This window comes from Mytilus californianus, unplaced genomic scaffold (assembly GCF_021869535.1).
Source record: "Mytilus californianus isolate M0D057914Y unplaced genomic scaffold, xbMytCali1.0.p SCAF_18, whole genome shotgun sequence".
NCBI classification, from domain to species: domain Eukaryota; kingdom Metazoa; phylum Mollusca; class Bivalvia; order Mytilida; family Mytilidae; genus Mytilus; species Mytilus californianus.
In genome coordinates this window covers 10,968,495-10,992,312 of record NW_026262666.1, presented here as the reverse complement: position 1 = coordinate 10,992,312, position 23,818 = coordinate 10,968,495, and the positions used below count along the sequence as shown (strand labels likewise).

Here is a 23,818-nt window from a genome sequence, read left to right as displayed (position 1 = left end):
AACTATCGCGTAATTACGAGATAATCATTTTTATACGCCCGTTGGGACGTATTATGGTATACCGTAGTCCGTCTGTCCGCTGTCCGTCCGTCGTCAACATGTCGGACATTAACTCAAAAACGCTTTAACTAATTTGCATAAAACTTTAATGAATTGTTTATGTCTATTGACGTGAGCTCCCTTTCGTTTTTTAGAAATTTTAGATTTTACGTTTCCGAGTTATGGGGTTTTATTCATAAAAAAGGGGGATTTTCCAGTTTTCGGACAAAAATAAAAAATGCTTTCAGCAGTTCTTATAAAACTTTGGTGAATTGTTTATATCTATTGATATAAGCTCTGTTTAGAATTTTATAAATTTTTCATTTATCATTTCTGAGTTATTGGGTTTTAGTCATTAAATAAAATGCTTCGCTGGGCGCAGCTTGATAAGACCGCAGAGGTCGAACCCTGAACAGTTGGGGCAAGTAAGGACACAACATTCAAGCTTGATACAGCTCTGAATTTGGATTGTGATTAAATATTTGACACAGCATAGGTTTCTGACACAGAAAGAATGTGGTCTAAGAACTTCAATTTTTTTAATTTACCTATTATGGTCCAATGTCCAAAATCAAAATACATGGTTAGATTCAGCATATCAAAGAACCCCATATATTCAATTTTTGTTGAAATCAAACAAAGTTTAATTTTGGACCCCAACTTGGACAAACTTGAAAACTAGTCCCATAATCAAAAATCTAAACACATGTTTAGATTCAGCATATCAAAGTACCCCAAGAATTCAATTTTTGTTAAAATCAAACTAAGTTTAATTTTGGACCCTTTGGACCTTAATGTAGACCAATTTAAAAATGGGACCCAAAATTAAAAATCTAAAAACACGGTTAGATTTGGCATATCAAAGAACCCCAAGAATTCAATTTTTGATGAAATCAAACAAAGTTTAATTTTGGACCCTTTTGACCTCAATATGAACCAATTTGATAGCGGGCCCACAAATAAAAAATCTAAATACATGGTAAGATTCAGCATATCAAAGAACCCCATATATTCAATTTTTGTTGAAATCAAACAAAGTTTAATTTTGGACCCCAATTTGGACCAACTTGAAAACTGGGCCAAAAATCTAAAATCTAAATACATGTTTAGATTCAGCATATCAAAGAACCCCATATATTCAATTTTTGTTGAAACCAAACAAAGTTTAATTTTGGACCCCAACTTGGACCAACTTGAAAACTGGGCCCATTATCAAAAATCTAAACACATGTTTAGATTCAGCATATCAAAGAACCCCAAGAATTCAATTTTTGTTAAAATCAAACAAAGTTTAATTTTGGACCCTTTTGATCTCAATATGAACCAATTTGATAGCGGGGTCCACAAATAAAAAATCTAAATACATGGTTAGATTCAGCATATCAAAGAACCCCATATATTCAATTTTTGTTGAAATCAAACAAAGTTTAATTTTGGACCCCATTTTGGACCAACTTGAAAACTGGGCCAAAAATCAAAAATCTAAATACATGTTTAGATTCAGCATATCAAAGAACCCCAAGAATTCAATTTTTGCTAAAATCAAACTAAGTTTAATTTTGTACCCTTTTGACCTCAATATGGACAAAGTTGATAAAGGGGCCCAAAAATCAAAAATCTAAATACACGGTTAGATTCGGCAAATCAAAGAACCCCAAGAATTCAATTTTTGATGAAATCAAACAAAGTTTAATTTTGGACCCTTTTGACCTCAATATGAACCAATTTGAAAGCGGGCCCACAAATAAAAAATCTAAATACATGGTAAGATTCAGCATATCAAAGAACCCCATATATTCAATTCTTGTTGAAATCAAACAAAGTTTGATTTTGGACCCCAATTTGGACCAACTTGAAAACTGGGCCAAAAATCTAAAATCTAAATACATGTTTAGATTCAGCATATCAAAGAACCCCATATATTCAATTTTTGTTGAAATCAAACAAAGTTTAATTTTGGACCCCAACTTGGACCAACTTGAAAACTGGGCCCATTATCAAAAATCTAAACACATGTTTAGATTCAGCATATCAAAGAACCCCAAGAATTCAATTTTTGTTAAAATCAAACTAAGTTTAATTTTGGACCCTTTTGACCTCAATGTGGACAAAGTTGATAAAGGGGCCCAAAAATCAAAAATCTAAATACATGGTTAGATTCAGCATATCAAAGAACCCCATATATTCAATTTTTGTTGAAATCAAACAAAGTTTAATTTTGGACCCTTTTGACCTCAATGTGGACAAAGTTGATAACGGTACCCAAAAATCAAAAATCTAACTACATGGTTAGATTCAGCATATCAAAGAACCCCATATATTCAATTTTTGTTGAAATCAAACAAAATTTAATTTTGGACCCTTTTGACCTCAATATGAACCAATTTGATAGCGGGGTCCACAAATAAAAAATCTAAATACATGGTTAGATTCAGCATATCAAAGAACCCCATATATTCAATTTTTGTTGAAATCAAACAAAGTTTAATTTTGGACCCCATTTTGGACCAACTTGAAAACTGGGCCAAAAATCAAAAATCTAAATACATGTTTAGATTCAGCATATCAAAGAACCCCAAGAATTCAATTTTTGTTAAAATCAAACTAAGTTTAATTTTGTACCCTTTTGACCTCAATATGGACAAAGTTGATAAAGGGGCCAAAAAATCAAAAATCTAAATACACGGTTAGATTCGGCAAATCAAAGAACCCCAAGAATTCAATTTTTGATGAAATCAAACAAAGTTTAATTTTGGACCCTTTTGACCTCAATATGAACCAATTTGAAAGCGGGCCCACAAATAAAAAATCTAAATACATGGTAAGATTCAGCATATCAAAGAACCCCATATATTCAATTCTTGTTGAAATCAAACAAAGTTTGATTTTGGACCCCAATTTGGACCAACTTGAAAACTGGGCCAAAAATCTAAAATCTAAATACATGTTTAGATTCAGCATATCAAAGAACCCCATATATTCAATTTTTGTTGAAATCAAACAAAGTTTAATTTTGGACCCCAACTTGGACCAACTTGAAAACTGGGCCCATTATCAAAAATCTAAACACATGTTTAGATTCAGCATATCAAAGAACCCCAAGAATTCAATTTTTGTTAAAATCAAACTAAGTTTAATTTTGGACCCTTTTGACCTCAATGTGGACAAAGTTGATAAAGGGGCCCAAAAATCAAAAATCTAAATACATGGTTAGATTCAGCATATCAAAGAACCCCATATATTCAATTTTTGTTGAAATCAAACAAAGTTTAATTTTGGACCCTTTTGACCTCAATGTGGACAAAGTTGATAACGGTACCCAAAAATCAAAAATCTAACTACATGGTTAGATTCAGCATATCAAAGAACCCCATATATTCAATTTTTGTTGAAATCAAACAAAGTTTAATTTTGGACCCTTTTGACCTCAATATGAACCAATTTGATAGCGGGGTCCACAAATAAAAAATCTAAATACATGGTTAGATTCAGCATATCAAAGAACCCCATATATTCAATTTTTGTTGAAATCAAACAAAGTTTAATTTTGGACCCCAATTTGGACCAACTTGAAAACTGGGCCAAAAATCAAAAATCTAAATACATGTTTAGATTCAGCATATCAAAGAACCCCAAGAATTCAATTTTTGTTAAAATCAAACTAAGTTTAATTTTGGACCCTTTGGACCTTAATGTAGACCAATTTAAAAATGGGACCCAAAATTAAAAATCTAAAAACACGGTTAGATTCGGCAAATCAAAGAACCCCAAGAATTCAATTTTTGATGAAATCAAACAAAGTTTAATTTTGGACCCTTTTGACCTCAATATGAACCAATTTGATAGCGGGCCCACAAATAAAAAATCTAAATACATGGTAAGATTCAGCATATCAAAGAACCCCATATATTCAATTTTTGTTGAAATCAAACAAAGTTTGATTTTGGACCCCAATTTGGACCAACTTGAAAACTGGGCCAAAAATCTAAAATCTAAATACATGTTTAGATTCAGCATATCAAAGAACCCCATATATTCAATTTTTGTTGAAATCAAACAAAGTTTAATTTTGGACCCCAACTTGGACCAACTTGAAAACTGGGCCCATTATCAAAAATCTAAACACATGTTTAGATTCAGCCTATCAAAGAACCCCAAGAATTTAATTTTTGTTAAAATCAAACTAAGTTTAATTTTGTACCCTTTTGACCTCAATATGGACAAAGTTGATAAAGGGGCCCAAAAATCAAAAATCTAAATACACGGTTAGATTCGGCAAATCAAAGAACCCCAAGAATTCAATTTTTGATGAAATCAAACAAAGTTTAATTTTGGACCCTTTTGACCTCAATATGAACCAATTTGAAAGCGGGCCCACAAATAAAAAATCTAAATACATGGTAAGATTCAGCATATCAAAGAACCCCATATATTCAATTCTTGTTGAAATCAAACAAAGTTTGATTTTGGACCCCAATTTGGACCAACTTGAAAACTGGGCCAAAAATCTAAAATCTAAATACATGTTTAGATTCAGCATATCAAAGAACCCCATATATTCAATTTTTGTTGAAATCAAACAAAGTTTAATTTTGGACCCCAACTTGGACCAACTTGAAAACTGGGCCCATTATCAAAAATCTAAACACATGTTTATATTCAGCATATCAAAGAACCCCAAGAATTCAATTTTTGTTAAAATCAAACTAAGTTTAATTTTGGACCCTTTTGACCTCAATGTGGACAAAGTTGATAAAGGGGCCCAAAAATCAAAAATCTAAATACATGGTTAGATTCAGCATATCAAAGAACCCCATATATTCAATTTTTGTTGAAATCAAACAAAGTTTAATTTTGGACCCTTTTGACCTCAATGTGGACAAAGTTGATAACGGTACCCAAAAATCAAAAATCTAACTACATGGTTAGATTCAGCATATCAAAGAACCCCATATATTCAATTTTTGTTGAAATCAAACAAAGTTTAATTTTGGACCCTTTTGACCTCAATATGAACCAATTTGATAGCGGGGTCCACAAATAAAAAATCTAAATACATGGTTAGATTCAGCATATCAAAGAACCCCATATATTCAATTTTTGTTGAAATCAAACAAAGTTTAATTTTGGACCCCATTTTGGACCAACTTGAAAACTGGGCCAAAAATCAAAAATCTAAATACATGTTTAGATTCAGCATATCAAAGAACCCCAAGAATTCAATTTTTGTTAAAATCAAACTAAGTTTAATTTTGTACCCTTTTGACCTCAATATGGACAAAGTTGATAAAGGGGCCAAAAAATCAAAAATCTAAATACACGGTTAGATTCGGCAAATCAAAGAACCCCAAGAATTCAATTTTTGATGAAATCAAACAAAGTTTAATTTTGGACCCTTTTGACCTCAATATGAACCAATTTGAAAGCGGGCCCACAAATAAAAAATCTAAATACATGGTAAGATTCAGCATATCAAAGAACCCCATATATTCAATTCTTGTTGAAATCAAACAAAGTTTGATTTTGGACCCCAATTTGGACCAACTTGAAAACTGGGCCAAAAATCTAAAATCTAAATACATGTTTAGATTCAGCATATCAAAGAACCCCATATATTCAATTTTTGTTGAAATCAAACAAAGTTTAATTTTGGACCCCAACTTGGACCAACTTGAAAACTGGGCCCATTATCAAAAATCTAAACACATGTTTAGATTCAGCATATCAAAGAACCCCAAGAATTCAATTTTTGTTAAAATCAAACTAAGTTTAATTTTGGACCCTTTTGACCTCAATGTGGACAAAGTTGATAAAGGGGCCCAAAAATCAAAAATCTAAATACATGGTTAGATTCAGCATATCAAAGAACCCCATATATTCAATTTTTGTTGAAATCAAACAAAGTTTAATTTTGGACCCTTTTGACCTCAATGTGGACAAAGTTGATAACGGTACTAAAAAATCAAAAATCTAACTACATGGTTAGATTCAGCATATCAAAGAACCCCATATATTCAATTTTTGTTGAAATCAAACAAAGTTTAATTTTGGACCCTTTTGACCTCAATATGAACCAATTTGATAGCGGGGTCCACAAATAAAAAATCTAAATACATGGTTAGATTCAGCATATCAAAGAACCCCATATATTCAATTTTTGTTGAAATCAAACAAAGTTTAATTTTGGACCCCAATTTGGACCAACTTGAAAACTGGGCCAAAAATCAAAAATCTAAATACATGTTTAGATTCAGCATATCAAAGAACCCCAAGAATTCAATTTTTGTTAAAATCAAACTAAGTTTAATTTTGGACCCTTTGGACCTTAATGTAGACCAATTTAAAAATGGGACCCAAAATTAAAAATCTAAAAACACGGTTAGATTCGGCACATCAAAGAACCCCAAGAATTCAATTTTTGATGAAATCAAACAAAGTTTAATTTTGGACCCTTTTGACCTCAATATGAACCAATTTGATAGCGGGCCCACAAATAAAAAATCTAAATACATGGTAAGATTCAGCATATCAAAGAACCCCATATATTCAATTTTTGTTGAAATCAAACAAAGTTTGATTTTGGACCCCAATTTGGACCAACTTGAAAACTGGGCCAAAAATCTAAAATCTAAATACATGTTTAGATTCAGCATATCAAAGAACCCCATATATTCAATTTTTGTTGAAATCAAACAAAGTTTAATTTTGGACCCCAACTTGGACCAACTTGAAAACTGGGCCCATTATCAAAAATCTAAACACATGTTTAGATTCAGCCTATCAAAGAACCCCAAGAATTTAATTTTTGTTAAAATCAAACTAAGTTTAATTTTGGACCCTTTTGACCTCAATGTGAACAAAGTTGATAACGGGGCCCAAAAATCAAAAATCTAAATACATGGTTAGATTCAGCATATCAAAGAACCCCATATATTCAATTTTTGATGAAATCAAACAAAGTTTAATTTTGGACCCTTTTGACCTCAATATGAACATATTTGATAGCGGGGTCCACAAATAAAAAATCTAAATACATGGTTAGATTCAGCATATCAAAGAACCCCATATATTCAATTTTTGTTGAAATCAAACAAAGTTTAATTTTGGACCCCAATTTGGACCAACTTGAAAACTGGGCCAAAAAATCAAAAATCTAAATACATGTTTAGATTCAGCATATCAAAAAAAACCCCATATATTCAATTTTTGTTAAAATCAACAAAGTTTAATTTTGGACCCTTTGGACCTTAATGTAGACCAATTTGAAAACTGGACCCAAAATTAAAAATCTAAATACACGGTTAGACTCAGCATAACAAATAAATAAATGTGGTCAAAGATTTTACAAATCTAATGCGCCATACTGTCCAATTAAAGATTACTTCTTGAAATTTTTCAATATTTGAAATTTGAAAAAAAAATAATATTTGAAGAATAATTCTTTTTAATTTCTGAAATCTGAAATAAGAAAATATTGACCCCCCCCCCCCCCCCCCCCCCCAATTTCTTAAACCCCCCCCCCCCCCTTTTTTTCCCCAAAAAAATTCTTTCCCTCAAGATATGGTCATAATCTCAATTCAAATTTCCAATGGAGTTTGCAACCATAATTACCCATTTAAATTTACCATAGTGCTAACTTAATCTATTTTATAATAGAATTTAAAATATAGTGTCAAATCTTTCATATGGATTTTGTTGTAAAAAAAAAAGATGCAACATTTGCAGATATTTTTACTGGTCTTCCTTTATAAATATGCATTTCTTTAGACATAATTTAAAAGCAGTGTAAGGGAAGTAACCAAAACGTTGAATTTGGATTACCTCCCTTACACTGTTTTAAATTATCTTAATTGTTCAATAACCATTACTTTATACATAATTTAAAAGCAGTGTAAGGGAGATAATTTCAATGATGTATTTGATTTATCTCCCTTACACTGCTTTAAATTATGTTTTGTATTAAAGTATTTGTCCATTAACCAGGACAACCTTGTTTTTCCCCCTTTTTTGCCCCTAATTCTTAAACGTTTTGACCCATAACCCCCCAAAGCAAATCCTAACCATCCCTTTGTGGTATGGAAACTTGTAGTATAATTTCAGAGAGATCCATACACCGTTCCACAGTTATTGTCTGGAAACTAGAAAATGCTGATTTTTGGCCCCTTTTTGGCCCCTAATTCCTTAACTGTTGGTACCATAACCCCCAAAATCAATCCCCACCTTCCTTTTGTGGTATTGAACCTTATGGTAAAATTTCATAGAGATCCATTCACTTAAACTAAAGTTAGAGTGCGAAAACTAATGCGTCTTCGGACGACGACGCCGGACGACGACGACGACGACGACGACGACGACGACGACGACGCCAACGTCATACCAATATACGACCACAAAAATTTTTTTGCGGTCGTATAAAAAGGGGTGATTTTTCAGTTTTCGGACAATAACTCAAAAATGCTGTCAGCAATTCTCATGAAACTTTGGTGAATAGTTTATATCTATTGATGTAAGCTCCCTTTACATTTTTATAAATTTCTAATATGACATTGAGAATTAATTTAACTTTATTTGTTTAATGTCTGACAATAGATTTACAAAGTATTGCGCAACAGCACAGTGTATTGCACAACAGCAAGAAATCTTTAATTGAATATAAATTCAATTCATATAACCAATTTCAAGTTCTTTGACTACATTTATTCAGAAACCTATAATATGTCAAATATTTAATTACAATCCAAATTCAGACCTGTATCAAGCTTGAATATTGTGTCCATTTTTATCCCAACTGTTCTGGGTTGGACCTCTGCGGGCGTATCCAGCTGCGCTCAGCGAAGCAGTTTATTTTATCTCGTAATTACGCGATAGTTTTCTCGTAATTACGCGATGATTATCTCGTAATTACGAGATAAAAAAAATGATTATCTCGTAATAACGCGATAATTATCTCGTAATTACGCGATAATTATCTCGTAATTACGAGTTAAAAAATGATTATCTCGTAATTACGCGTTAAAAAATGATTATCTCGTAATTACGCGATAGTTTTCTCGTAATTACGCGATAATTATCTCGTAATTACGAGATAAATATTTTTTTTTTGTGACCCTAATAGGCTTTCGTAACTCTAGGTTGCACTTTGTAAATACAGCTGTTTCTCAAACCACGCCTCTTTTGGGGAGATATATAATATTCATAGATATGTTAATTTGATAATGTGTGTTTCATCTCATAGAGACATCACTTGGAAATGTAACCAGTACAGAAAAACATGGTAGCGCCTAAATTTTAATTCTTAGGAGGTCCAAATATGAAGGTAAGGGTTGTATAGCATTTTAGTATAAGTTTAAACTCATAGAAGTTCAGGGCATATAAATGTTGAAAATATGCCGCACAGCCCTATATTTTGACCTTTGAATAAAATAGCAGTGCATATAAACTTTCTGTTCTGGGATATTATTTTTCACGAAACTTCATAGTAAAAGTGTCACAGTTTTAGCCGCAAGGGGAGTTCCTATGGGAAATTGCATTGTCTATATCTACAGAATTGCAACCTATATAGGGTTAAAAAATAGAACATACAGAATTTCACAAAATCTGGTTTATCGCAGAGATTTTAAAGAATTTAACTCAAATATAAAGTTTTATAAATATTTCATGAAGATTGAGAAATCCTGAGCCTTAACTATGGTGACTCAGCATAAATTCACAGTTTACAGTATGCATGGTTTACTTAAGGCCCTGAATTCAAAATAAATTCATAATATATGCCTATTTGTGATTTAAATTGTTTAGAAGTGTTTATATTTACTCTTCGCAGTCATTGCAACTCATTGATCCTTCCTAAATAATTTTGTTGGGTTATTTTTGTCCTGTCGATAACCCAAAAGTAAGCCGTAACACCTAAATGTGTTTTTTTGTGACCGCGGCATGAAAAAGTACAAGCTAGAATTACAAAAAGACCTCAATAAAACTTACAATCGTGTGTTCTATCCTAAATATATACTAAATATTCCACCTTGCTAAAAACAGGGAAAATATTTAGGAAATGTGAGGCCCCAGGGGGCAAAAAACAGAAAAAAATGCCTACCCTGGGTCATAAAACAGATAATTTAACTTGTAAATGCTATGCTTTTATTATTTTCAAGGTCTTTTGTAAACAAAACAATAACTGTGCTGGAAAGTAATGCAAAAATAAGATGTAAGCAGTCATTTCTATCAAGCTTTTATTGAATTTATGCACCAGACTGATATCTTCTTAAATACAATTTTGCAAATATGGCTTTGTTTAGACACTTCTAGTTCATACATTAACTAACTTATGTTAGTTATATGGTTAGAGATGATACTGTTGTGACAAGAATTCTTAACTGACCATTTGAGACAGAAATTGTGAACTTTCATTGACAAATAGGCATACAGTAAGATGTGGACTGGAGACACAGGCAGGATTGGATACTTTGTATAATCTTGAATGTTGGAATGATTAACTACTAAGCAATACATTTATAGTATTCTAAAATGCTTTCAATTTGTTATCAGAATAGTTTAAAACATGTTTTAGATATCTCATGTCAGAAAACATGCACATAGGGTAAGCTGGCAATAATTAAAGTCTTGTTTTCAAATTCTTTAAAAAACTGAAACAGGGGTAGGGGTATAAAATGTACTGTAAAAGGAAACTTAGAGTATATGCAGTGATTTCCTTAAGGCTATAATTCTGATAAATAAGTATTGTTGTGAGAAAAAGTGTTTTTAGAAGGTTTTCTATTTGAATAAATGTTTGTATATGTTGCACTTTGTAAATACAGCTGTTTCTCAAACCACGCCTCTTTTGGGGAGATATATAATATTCATATATATGTTAATTTGATAATGTACTGGTTCCAATTTATGATCTCTGTGTTTCATCTCATAGAGACATCACTTGGGAATGTAACCAGTACAGAAAAACATGGTAGCGCCTAAATTTTAATTCTTAGGAGGTCCAAATATGGAGGTAAGGGTTGTATAGCATTTTAGTATAAGTTTAAACTCATAGAAGTTCAGGGCATATAAATGTTGAAAATATGCCGCACAGCCCTATATTTTGACCTTTGAATAAAATAGTAGTGCATATAAACTTTCCGTTCTGCGATATTATTTTTCACGAAACTTCATAGTAAAAGTGTCACAGTTTTAGCCGCAAGGGGAGTTCCTATGGGAAATTGCATTGTCTATATTTACAGAATTGCAACCTCTATGTATGACAACCTAATGAATTTAACTGCAGTGTAAATGATGTATGTGTAGTTGTCTTACATCTTACATGGAAATGTCAAATAGCATTGGTGATCCATGTTGACATTTCTATACATCAATATAAGGTCGTACCCAAGGCTGTATATATCTTGTTTACAGACGCATATTATATTTTATTCGTAACTAGCCATTAGAAATGATGAAATACGGCATACATATGGAATAGCAATTTAACTTATCGAAAACCTAGAGCTTAACACAGTAGAACTGGAATGGGACAGATAAAACGAGCCGGACATGTCTTTTCGTTTTTTAAATTAATTTAGACTTGTTTCTTATTAAAAACGTCATCGTTGTAGTTATTTTATCAATGCAAAAATATCAAAATGGTGGTATATTTGCCAACTATTTGCCTACTTTCCACCAGAGACCAATTGACGTTAATGTAGCAAATAAAGGTCATCACAAATCCATACAGTAAATTAAGCTATTAACAATTAACGAACACAAAATAATATGACACAATATGAGCAATCAACAACGACTACTGAATTACAGGCTCCTGACTTGGGACAGGAAGATAAACAATGTTCAAATGTTAAACAATTGTTTTGGAATAATCAGCCCTTCCCCTAACCCGAGATAGTGGTGTTACAGCACAACTTCAGAACAAACTGTCAACATCAGTTGGAAATTAAAGTGCTAAACTATTCAGATCGGAACTAAGCACAAAAAAAAAAAAACAGCAAAAAGGTAAAACACAAAATATAACGACCTAGGAGTACTCACAGCTACTTGAAATGTTCAAAGCCAACTAATAAATAAATATATCATGTCTTTCAAGACAAAAATGTCAACATGTACACCTCTAACAGATCAAGTTAAAAGACTTAATAAACTGTGAAAAGCACGTAAAAAACTATCAACATGACGTAGGACCATAAATGTTCATAACTTTATAGCAATACACATTGAAATAAGTCGGGTTTTAGTTTATAGATAAGAAAATAAATGTAAGTACCTATAAAAACAATATCCAAAGATCTTACTTCAGAGTAAAAATTAATAGTCTTTTAGGGATAAATTTATTCAAAGGATCATTTATTCACGTGGATCGTATCTTTAACGGAATCTATAAGCAACTTCAACGAAAAATTAGAATGCGATATTTCGTTTGTTATAAGTTTCTTTAGCTACATTAAAACTTCCAAACCCAATCTTTATATCTGTGAAAGAATTTAGTAAACTTTTCAGTTATTTAACAAAAACCCGGACTCACTAATTAATCATTTCTGCATAGATAACGTTCATCGAAATTGTAAACGTCACTACTGACTGTGACATAGCAAACGTCTGGGGGAAGGAGAGCTCTGAATTTGGATTGTGATTAAATATTTGACATAGCATAGGTTTCTAGAACATAATGAATGTGGTCCGAGAACTTAAAAATTTTAAATTGGACATTTAACCTATTATGGTCCAATATCCAACATTTAAATACATGGATAGATCCAGCATAACAAATAAACAGCTGCGCCATGAGCGCATGATACGCCCGTCGTCTTGTGTGTGAATTTTTATGCAATAAGCATAAATAGTTTCTGACATACGGCGTGACAGGCGAAAACCCCCTTTTTTACAAAAAACTCAATATCTCTAAAATAAAATTTTGAATCAAAACCAAAAAGTATAAATATCTTTAGATTAATATAACTAAGACGTCTGTAAAATTTTAAGCAATAATCATAAATCGTTTTTGAGATACGGCGCGACATGTGAAAACCCCCCTTTAAAAAAAAAATCAATATCTCAAAAATAAAATTTTGAATCAAAACCAAAAAGTATACAGATCTTTAGATTAATATAACTAAGAAGTGTGTAAAATTTTAAGCAATAGTCATAAATCGTTTTTGAGATACGGCGCGACATGTGAAAAACCCCTTCCCCCTTTTTTAACAAAATACTCAATATCTCTAAAATAAAATTTTGAATCATCACCAAAAAATATACAGATCTTAAGGTTAATATAACTAAGAAGTGTGTAAAGTTTTAAGCAATAATCATAAACTGTTTTTGAGATACGGCGCGACATGTGAAAAACCCCTCCCCCTTTTTTAACAAAATACTCAATATCTCTCAAGTAAAATTTTGAATCATCACCAAAAAGTATACAGATGTTAAGATTAATATAACTAAGAAGTGTGTAAAGTTTTAAGCAATAATCATAAATTGTTTTTGAGATACGGCGCGAAATGTGAAAAAAAACACACACCTGTTTTAGTTACTAAGTCCCGTAACTCAAAACTTTTAATCTTATTTTCACCAAAAAGATACAGATCGTTTGACCATCATAAGAAACAACTATGTTAAGTTTCATGAAATTTGGATAAGTCATTCTCAAGTTACGGTGCGACAAGTTTACGCCGGACAGACAGACGGACAGACGGACAGACAGACGGACGGACACCGGAATTTGTATACCATAATACGTCCCGTCAAAAATTGACGGGCGTATAAAAACTCCAAGAATTCAATTTTTGATGAAATCAAACAAAGTTTAATTTTGGACCATTTGGACCTCAATGTAGACCAATTTGATAACGTGGCCCAAAATCCAAAATCTTAATACACAGTTAGATTCAGCATACGAAAGAACCCCATATATATTCATTTTTTGTAAAAATCAATCTAAGTTTAATTTTTGACCCTTTGGACCTTAATGTCCACCAATTTGAAAAACGGTGCCCAACATTCAATATCTAAATACACGGTTAGATTCAGCATATAAAAGAACCCCAAGAATTCAAGACTTTGACCTAAAAGACTTTGAATTAAACCCCACTGAAATTGATCAAGAAATAGGCAATTTATACAAAGTATTAGAAAAAGTATTGTTTTTGGCTCCTTTTTCCTAAACGGTTAGAACCATAACCCTCAAAATCAATTCCAACCTTCCTTATTTGGTATGGAGCCTTGTGGTTCAATTTCATATAGATCCATAGACTTATACTCAACTTTCTGTCCGGAAACCAGAAAATCCTATTTTTTTTTGTTCCCTGTTGGCCTCTAATTCCTTAACGGTTTGAGCCATAACCCCCAAAATCAATCCTAACCTTCCTTTTGAGGTATATAACATTGTGGTACAATTTCATAAAGATCCATACACTTATACACAAGTTATAGTCCTGAAACAAGAAAATGCTTGTTTTTGGACCGTAATTCCTAAACAATTAGGACAATAATCCCCAAAATCAATTCCGATCTTCCTTTTGTAGTATGGAACCTTGTGGTACAATTTCATAGAAATCCGTTTTCTGATACTCAAGTTATTGTCTGGAAACCAAATGTCTTCGGACGACGACGACAACGTCATACCATCATACGACCGCAAAGATTTTGCGGTTGTTTAAAAAAAATGATTATGTTTTTGGATGCCTACATAAAAGTCACCAAAACCCAAAACTGTGTAAATAACCCATTTACATGTCTGCAAACAACAGCAGGACAACAGGGTCAATAAAAACAACAAACGGTTAACAGACACATCAAATAAGCATATTTAAAAAAAAAGCTTTGAACCTGTATATTTAGGACCATTCACAAGGACGGATACGAGCTACTAGTTTCAATAACGGTGTTCATAATATTCTAGCCTGAACGGGTATTGCCTTGCGGCAAACGGGAAATTATTATATTTTCTTAAAATTTTTGTTAGCTATATTTCCATTCGATAATAGTAAAACAACTAAAAATCTAGTAAATTCATATAAAAATAAGAAGATAGAAGATGTGGTATGATTGCCAATGAGACAACTCTCCACAAGAGACCAAATGACACAGAAATTAACAATTTAAGGTCACCGTACGGCCTTCAACAATGAGTGAACCAATACCGCGTAGTCAGCTATAAAAAGCCCCGAATGACAATTGTAAAACAATTCAAGCGAAAAATTAACGGCCTGATTTATGTACAAAATAATGAACGAAAAACAAATATGATATACAGCAACACACGACACTTGACTTGTATTGGCAGATTTATGTTCTGCCAATACATTGACTGATTAGACTGAAATAAAAATAAAATAAAAATAGGTGAGCAGGCAAAATATTTAAAAATCAAGATGCAATCACTTCATGCTTTGAGTAATAAACCAAAAATTAAGAATTCCCACTAGAAAGTCCTTAAAATTAAGCCAATGGACCTCTTGTTAAGTTACTAATTGATTTGAACAAGACATATTTAACTTCAAGTTTATTTATCTTATGATGATGATGATGATAATGGATTGCTCCTTAACGTCCATCGGCAAATTGACATGCATATTCAGGACGAGAACATATTATTTTTATATGAACATTAACCTTGCTTTGTACTAGACAGACACGCTGAGCCGGATTTTTAACGTGCTAGTTCACGCAAGAAGACATGTCACCTAACACGGACACACTATTCTGACTTCGAGTCGTGTTTGCTCTTACTCATAAATGCTGCGTGCTTAGCGGAAAAGCAAAAGATACCAATTTCAAAGTCTTTGGTTTGACCCGGCCGTGGTTCGACCCACGACCTCCCGCACTCGAGGCGAACACGCTCCCACGAGACCACCGAAGCGATTATATTTAATAATTATATATATATATATATAAACAAGTCTTAATTGAAAACAACGTTCAAACCTATGATTGCGTTGGATAAAAACCGCAATTTTTATACGTGTGCATGTAAAACAAATTTCTTGGTAGAGGGGTCTAAATACAGCACAAACAACATTTTCCAAAAAACCAAAAAAGTGAAAAGTATATTGTAACAAATCGCATTTGACTAACAGGTCGAACAACTGATGTTCTTAAACCCTGCTGACTGCCAATGACGATTGCCAAATAAATTGACCACGAGATGTAACATGGATCTTAATTATTAATACCAAACAGAAAACAATAAACTTGCGGAGATGATGGTATACCGCAAACATGAGGTGCAAAAATTTGTACACCATATCCGGATTTCGACAATTAATGTCTCTTCAGTGATGTTAGGGATCGAAACGTTATTTGGAAGGCCATGTACTTTACCTCAATTTAGGATAGACTCTTGAATTTTAAAGAGTCGAAATAGGATGAACGGATCATATAAACCCGAAGGAAAATATAATACAAGCCCAAACGAAAAAATATACACAAGTCTAAATCGAAAACAACGTTCAAACCTATGATTGCGTTGGATAAAAACCGCAATTTTTATACATGTGCATGTAAAACAAATTTCTTGGTAGAGGGGTCTAAATACAGCACAAACAACATTTTCCAAAAGACCAAAAAAGTGAAAAGAAAATTGTAACAAATCGCATTTGACTAACAGGTCGAACAACTGATGTTCTTAAACCCTGCTGACTGCCAATGACGATTGCCAAATAAATTGACCACGAGATGTAACATGGATCTTGATTCTTAATTTAATACCAAACAGAAAACAATAAACTTGCGGAGATGATGGTATACCGCAAACATAAAGTGCAAAAATTTGTACACCATATCCGGATTTCGACAATTAATGTCTCTTCAGTGATGTTAGGGATCGAAACGGTATTTGGAAGGCCATGCAATTTACCTCAATTTAGGATAGACTCTTGAATTTTAAAGAGTCGAAATAGGATGAACGGATCATATAAACCCGAAGGAAAATATAATACAAGCCCAAACGAAAAAATATAAACAAGTCTAAATTGAAAACAACGTTCAAACATATACAAGTCTAAATTGAAAACATATATATATATATATATCTCGAAAAATGGCATTTTTGCTTTTGATACAAACTTGGATTAGCAAGAATATGAAGCGAGCCCGCTTTGTGATCCTAAAAAATATTAAGCAGTAAGATCAAAGGGAAACTACAAATTGCCAACGATTGGATATATCAATTAAGATTTGAATGCTTCATTCTAAAAATGTACGCACGGTCAACGCTTTTACAACCCTATAAAATTACTAAAAGAAGCATTCAATACTTATAATTACTTTTTTTTGCTAGGATCATGAAAATACGATTTCTATCAAGTTTTTCATTTTTTACCTGTGCACTTTATTGTGGAAGCTCGTGTCGTCATGAATGTTACATTTCATTTTGAAATGAAGGTTAATTTCAGAATGACGCGAGGTTAGTGTTAGCCAATCAAAATAACGTATTATAATGAAACATACATGTAATGTTATTATTAAAAGATGAAACTTTCATTTTCATCTTAATTTGAAGTGGTCCTCTAGTTAGAATAAATATAATTGCATACATGAAAAAGCATGCATATCTTTTAACATATCAAATTTCTACCTTTTGAGGATAAAATAAAGAGAAAAATTAATGATTTTTTTTGCACAATCCGTCTTTATGTCCCTCATACTAAATCAAGTAAACCTCTGTTGTTTATATAAAAAAACTTAAATACACACATTGGGATACTGACGTAAAAATCATATCTAGACAACAAACCAACATTCTTTACCCCTTCCAATTATACGATTAGAAAAGAAAATGGCGAGAAAGGAGTTAAGTAAAGCTATCTTACTTCTGGAATGGTCACGTTAATATTGTCTGGAATTTTTACTGGCAGGAAATCAATGCTCCAATGAGTTCCATACACATATGATTTGCTGTCACAGCCCCATTTCATGGTTTGGTCCATCTTAGCGTACATTATTCTAGCTTTTCAAATAAATAAAAATATCTATAATATTGTCACCACATATAAAACAAGTAGAGATTCGGTTAACGACAATCACACGGAAATCGTTAATTTTTTAAGTAGTTTGGGATCTGTATTTCCAAAACAGTATTTGAATTTTTATTATTTGCAAGTGATATTAACCAACTCCATAGGCATTCTTGTTTTAGATAACTCCATGTTTTGGCATATTTAAAATTCAAAGCTGCCACATTGTATTCTTTATATGTACTATGGCGTAAAGAAGAAAGAAAGAACAATACTTAGAATCATTGAGTATAGGTATATGCAATAGTAGTTTACTGAGCTTCAACTACAAATCTAAAAAATCTATTTCAAAGAAACAAAACAAAGTAATAGACATAAACTGGGAGACTTGCATGAACTCTAAAAGGAGCGAGACTGGGTGCGTCGACAGGGTAAACGTCTCCTACTATGCATGCATCACCCGCCATGCCAATCCACACTCAGTAAACATATCATACAATCAGGGATATAACACAAACCTTAACAAAACTAGGTTTAATCCAGGTGCTCCTGAAGGGAAAGCTGTTTATATTGTTCAACTTGTGGCACCCTTCAAGCTGCTCATTATAAGTAGAAATTGTTAACAAGTTGCGGCGTCATCTTTTGAACACACACTTCATTTTATATTGAAATGGAATCTATAAAACTTTCGAAAAAATTACTTCAACTTTTTCATTTAACAAAGTTTCAGTACTAGTATCATTGTATATCACAACTTTTTATCAAGGATACCCTGATAGGAAACACAAACTCGTATAATTGGAGTAAATATACTTTATACGCAGTTGCTACTGGAAAGGTGCTAAATAAATACATCACTTCGTCCTCCGACTCATGCTAAACTATAAACACATTTCAAATTTGTATCCATTATACAAAATGTGCAAGTACTCCTCATTCTGAACTTTGAGACAAATAGAAAAAAATAGACCAACTGTATTTCATTTAACAACATGGCAACTGTTGATACAAATATCTTGTTTTAAGAAAGGACAATTCATACTTTGTAAATACGCCCTTTGATTCAAACAAACATCTTTCTGAAAGTGACATCTTAAAATGCTTGATTTGTTATTGACAAAATTTATTATGTTGGACGTACTCGTATGTGGTTGACTTCACAAACCAACACCAAAATGAGAACGATAAGAAGCCAACACTATCTTTTTAATGCCACATACCGCTATGTTGGTGTTGATCTCACTCAATAATTTATGGTGACTATGTTATTCGCATCTATCCCTTTGAACATGGTGTCATCTATACATTTTGCTATATATGTTTACTTGCATCTAAAACTGACATTAAGGGTCTCTTAAAATGTCCTGTACCAAGTCAGGAATATGGCAGTTGTTATCCGACAGTCCGTTTCTATGTATGTTGGCGTTTGATTTTGTTGTAATTCAGTGTTTCTGTTGTTCCGTTATTTTCCTCTTATAGTTGATGTGTTTCCCTCGGTTTTAGTTTGTTACCCGGATTTGTTTTTGCTTTATCGAATTATGACTATTGAACAGCGGTATACTACTGTTGCCTTTATCTAAAACATTACTACAACAGAGATGATTTAATTAATACCTTTGGGAGCTTTCAATTTCTATTTAACAAAAATCCAGAAGCATTTGCATATAAAAATTATGTGTTTCTAAATTGCTGATGTACTTGTGGTAAATATAAGGAGATGTGTTATGATTGCCAATGAGACAACAATTCACCAGAATTCAAATAAGTGGATATAAGCAATAAAAGCTCACCGTACGGCCTTCAACAATAAGAAAACCCCATACCGTATAGTCGGCTATAAAAGGCCCCGATATTAAACATTAGAACCAATTCAAACGAGAAAATTTACGACCTAATTAATAACAAAATAATTTACAAAAAACAGACAGACAGGAACCAACGACATCCACCGAATAACAGGCTCCTGAATGTGGACAGTCACATACAGAATGTGGCAGGGTTAAATATGTTTGGGTGCGCTCAACACTCTCCTAAACTAGGACAGTGGTGAAACAGCAGAACATAAGAACAAACTGTATAAATCAGTTGCAATTGGCTTAACTCAAAAGATCGGTACGAAGCACAAAAAAAATAGACACAAAGTCCCGATATAAGAGTACTTGCAGTTACTGAAAGCTAGCTCAAAGCCAATTACAACTTATAAATCAACCATGCTCTCCCAAACTAAAATATTAATTAATACACGTCCAACAGATTTAGTGTAAAGACATCATAAACAGTCAAAACTGATGACCTTGATAAGGCTTGTATTTCGTATTTATCATGACTTCCCTGTAAGTGGATGTCGGATAAAGGGTAAGTTATTGAACAATCAGATTTAAGGATGTACTTAGGTCATGTAGGTCAGGTTTAGGAATTTTTGTGAGATGTTCAGACTTCTTGGTTTTTTTCCTACGCTACAGGGTAAAATATTTTGCCCCATAACACCCATTTTTCTTTTCATATAAGACTTCAATAGCTCATAAAAGGTCATTTACCAAAATTTAAGCAGATTCTAGATATCTTTTCAGTCGATTTGAGACCCAAATAATACCAATGCAAATATAAGGTAAAAGTCTGAGTCAGCCTTTACCCGCCCTTTTAAAAAAAAATTAAATATCTCAAAAAGGAGCTCCATAACCTATCAATATTCTTAGCTTATTTTGTTCCTTAACTGATGCTCTTCCGAATATCAATTTTAAATTCTAGATTTTTTAATTTCACCTAAGTACATCCTTAAGAAAGACATGCATGATTATATATTGATATTTGTTTAGTTTTTTTTTTTAATTTCATACTTATTGATTCTTTGTCCAGTTCTGTTAGTGGGACTCCAACAACTTTAAACTCCTTGTCTTCTATACCAAAAAAGATCCTTCCACCTTTATGATTACAAAACGCCGATATGTATTTGTTGATCATGCTGCTGAATTTGCTAGGAACCTTTGCACTTTTTATTTCTTTGAACTGTATCTGATCATTCTCGCTTAGTGTTGACTGTGTCTTTTTATACTCAAAATCTCCTGCAACAGCTGGCAGTTCAGTCAGTGAACCTGATTTGTCATATGTGCGGAGAATATCAATGGCTTGATTGTATCTTACTGCAACAATATCTGTATTTCTGGGAAAATATAGGTACATGTCAACAGAAAAAATATAATTCAACGGTCTTATCCGTAAAAATAAAAGTTCGTCATGGTACTTTCCTTCTAATTCGATGAATTTACTTGAATCATCAAATAATTGTTTTTCCAAATCATTATACCAGTCATCTAAGTCTTTGCCAATTGCCTTTTTCCAGTGGTGATTTTTTAGTTTAACAACACCTCCATCAGAGTTCAGACAAGCACAGATATATTTCATGACAGCTTTGATAATAATGTTCTTGTCTTCTTTCTTTTTATTTTGTAGATAAATATCAACTTCCTCATCAATTTTATCTTTTACATTATCATCTACAATAACAAGTCTTTTAAAACAGATATATTTAATCTTTTGATCACATAAATTAGTTTTGACATGTCTTTACATTTTCACTAATTATAGTTATGGATTTATTATAAATAATTCATGTTCAACAGAAGCTGCACTCCTTACAAAAATTAATAGTTTTGCACCATTTACCAGGAGGCACATGACTGTACTGTGCATTGCTTTTTATTAAGACAGAAGTGGATTTTGTAAGGTACATTTATTTTGTATATCAGGACTGAAACTATTCAGTCATGTAAATGGAATACTTATAATTGTTTTATTTAATAGTATCATCTGCATCTAATTCAAAATATTATAATAATAGTACATTTAAATGTCAATCTAAAACAATTTTGGATGTGAGTATTTTGGGTTTTGTTTTGTTTTTGTCTTTTTGTTTTTTTTTAAACTGGGCATTCCTTTGCGCTTCGGATCTTTCAGGAATATAATCCTGCATTTCTGTTTTATTTCCTCTTCTTTCATCACCTGTTTTTGTTGGCATATCTTCACATGACTTTACACGTTTTGGCTTTGTGTGTGTGTCTTCGTTGTGTGCTTTGAGGGTTTTGTATTAATCTTTCTGTTTTAAGTATACTTAAGGATGTTCGCTCCACTTTTTCAAAATAACAGGCTTTTTGAAAGACTATTATAAATTGATAGTTTTTAAATAACGGAACTTAAACGTACGATTGCCTATAATTGCTTGAATCCACTTCATTTGAACTTTGGTGGATAGTTGTCTCATTGGCCATCATACCACATCTCCTTATTTTTATATTAAAAAACAGAAAAAATGAAAGGTCAGTGACCCGGTTTTTGAGATATAATCAATTGACAATTTGGCGGGAAATGATTCTCTCTAGATTTTTCATACATTTAAAATTGGCACCTTTTTTCTTTCAAAAACTATGAAAAAATAACGACGATTTTATAAGATTATCAAAATTGGCTTTTTAAACTCTATGTAATATAATTATGATAAAGAAAAGGAGATGGTAGTGGGCACATTTTTTTTATTGGCTTTACATGGATACAACTAGAGGATTCCGCATGATTGACTTACCTTTTACATTTTCATTACCTGAATGACGAGATGCTGAATTGTTTAAATCGCTTTGTTTGTCATGTTCGTCTTGGTCAGTATCAACTTTAATCTTATTATGTCCTTTCCGTATTATATCTTCTATGTGTGCTATTTAAAGATACAGAGTTAGAAGAAAGATAATTCTAATTGTGTTAAAATGATAATATCAGAAACTTTACTTGTTTATATGTTTCCTTTTAAATTCTAGTACAAACTGCTAGATGTTAGAAGAATGTCACTTTTCAGTAAAGCAATAGACTTTTCCAATTTTTATTATATATTCCAGCGATTTATCATTGAACTTGTTGAAGACAGTACTTTTCGGTTAAAACACATGCTATCTCCTTAACATATTTAGAATAGACATGTAGAAAAAGAACGCTTACAAAATAGTTACCTATCAAATAAAATGCTCTGGTTGGGGCAGCTGGGTACGACCGCAGAGGTCGAACCATGAACAGTTGGGGAAAGTATGGACACTACATTCAAGCTTGATACAGCTCTGAATTTCGATTGTGATTAAATATTTGACACATCATAGGCTTCTGTCACAGAACAAATGTGGTCAAAGAACTGAAACAGTTGAAATTGGATTTTACCTATTATGGACCAATACCCAAAATTTAAATACATGGTTAAATTCAGCATAGCCAAGTACACCATGAATTTAATTCATTTATTTATTAATGGACCATAATATCTTAGTACACCAAGAATTTAGTTTATTTATTTGTTAATGGACAATATCAGCTAAGTTTTTAAAGGGGTTTGCTTTATAAAAATATATATATATATATATAGAACATTCAATTTATACAGAAAAACAAACAAACAAACCTACCACGAAGTTCTTCAAAAAAAATACAAAAAAAATGAGAAAAAATGAGAAAATATCATTCATCATTAATACAGTGTATTAATAAAGTCTATAAAACTTACCTCTCAAAATATCTTATAATGAACAGTAAATTTCAAACTATATTTATACATAATTTCTAAAACTAGAAATGCTGTATCTATTTTTAACTATGACTCAACTTAAAATTTCTAAAAATTGTGCAACACAGCTCTTAATTTAGATTTTGATTAAATACTTGATAAAGCATAGTTTCTGACACAGAATGAATGTGGTCTAACTACTTAAATAATTTCAAAATGGACATTTACCAATTATTGTCCAATATCCAAATTCTAAATACATGGTTGGAATCAGCATATCAAAGAACCCCAAGAA

At 32.1% G+C, this 23,818-nt stretch overlaps 1 protein-coding gene and 2 long non-coding RNA genes across 6 annotated transcripts in view; 1 reads left to right on the top strand and 2 right to left on the bottom strand.

Moving 5' to 3' along the window:
- LOC127726709 (uncharacterized) overlaps positions 1-23,818 on the bottom strand; it is a 74,944-nt gene that overhangs the window by 10,196 nt on the left and 40,930 nt on the right. For both annotated transcript variants that reach the window (XM_052234173.1, XM_052234174.1), the window contains exons 4-6: positions 22,582-22,692; positions 20,825-21,481; positions 17,844-17,980 (exon numbers count right to left, since the gene is read on the bottom strand). In XM_052234173.1, coding sequence (XP_052090133.1) covers positions 17,844-17,980; positions 20,825-21,481; positions 22,582-22,692 — 905 coding nt within the window. The remainder of the gene's footprint in view (positions 1-17,843; positions 17,981-20,824; positions 21,482-22,581; positions 22,693-23,818) is intronic.
- Positions 160-7,217, bottom strand: LOC127726738 (uncharacterized). Of its 3 annotated transcripts, none has more exons than XR_007993662.1 (4): positions 6,102-7,217; positions 5,830-5,965; positions 3,466-4,385; positions 160-2,272 (listed from the first exon to the last, which is right to left on the bottom strand). It is a non-coding gene; the product is annotated as an uncharacterized LOC127726738 (long non-coding RNA). The 3 variants fall into 3 exon arrangements; XR_007993663.1 differs by lacking the exon at positions 5,830-5,965 and adding an exon at positions 4,773-4,908; XR_007993661.1 differs by lacking the exon at positions 5,830-5,965 and having other exon boundaries at positions 3,466-4,908.
- On the top strand, positions 3,314-5,968 carry LOC127726742 (uncharacterized). The gene is made up of 3 exons (XR_007993666.1): positions 3,314-3,354; positions 4,798-4,933; positions 5,855-5,968. It is a non-coding gene; the product is annotated as an uncharacterized LOC127726742 (long non-coding RNA).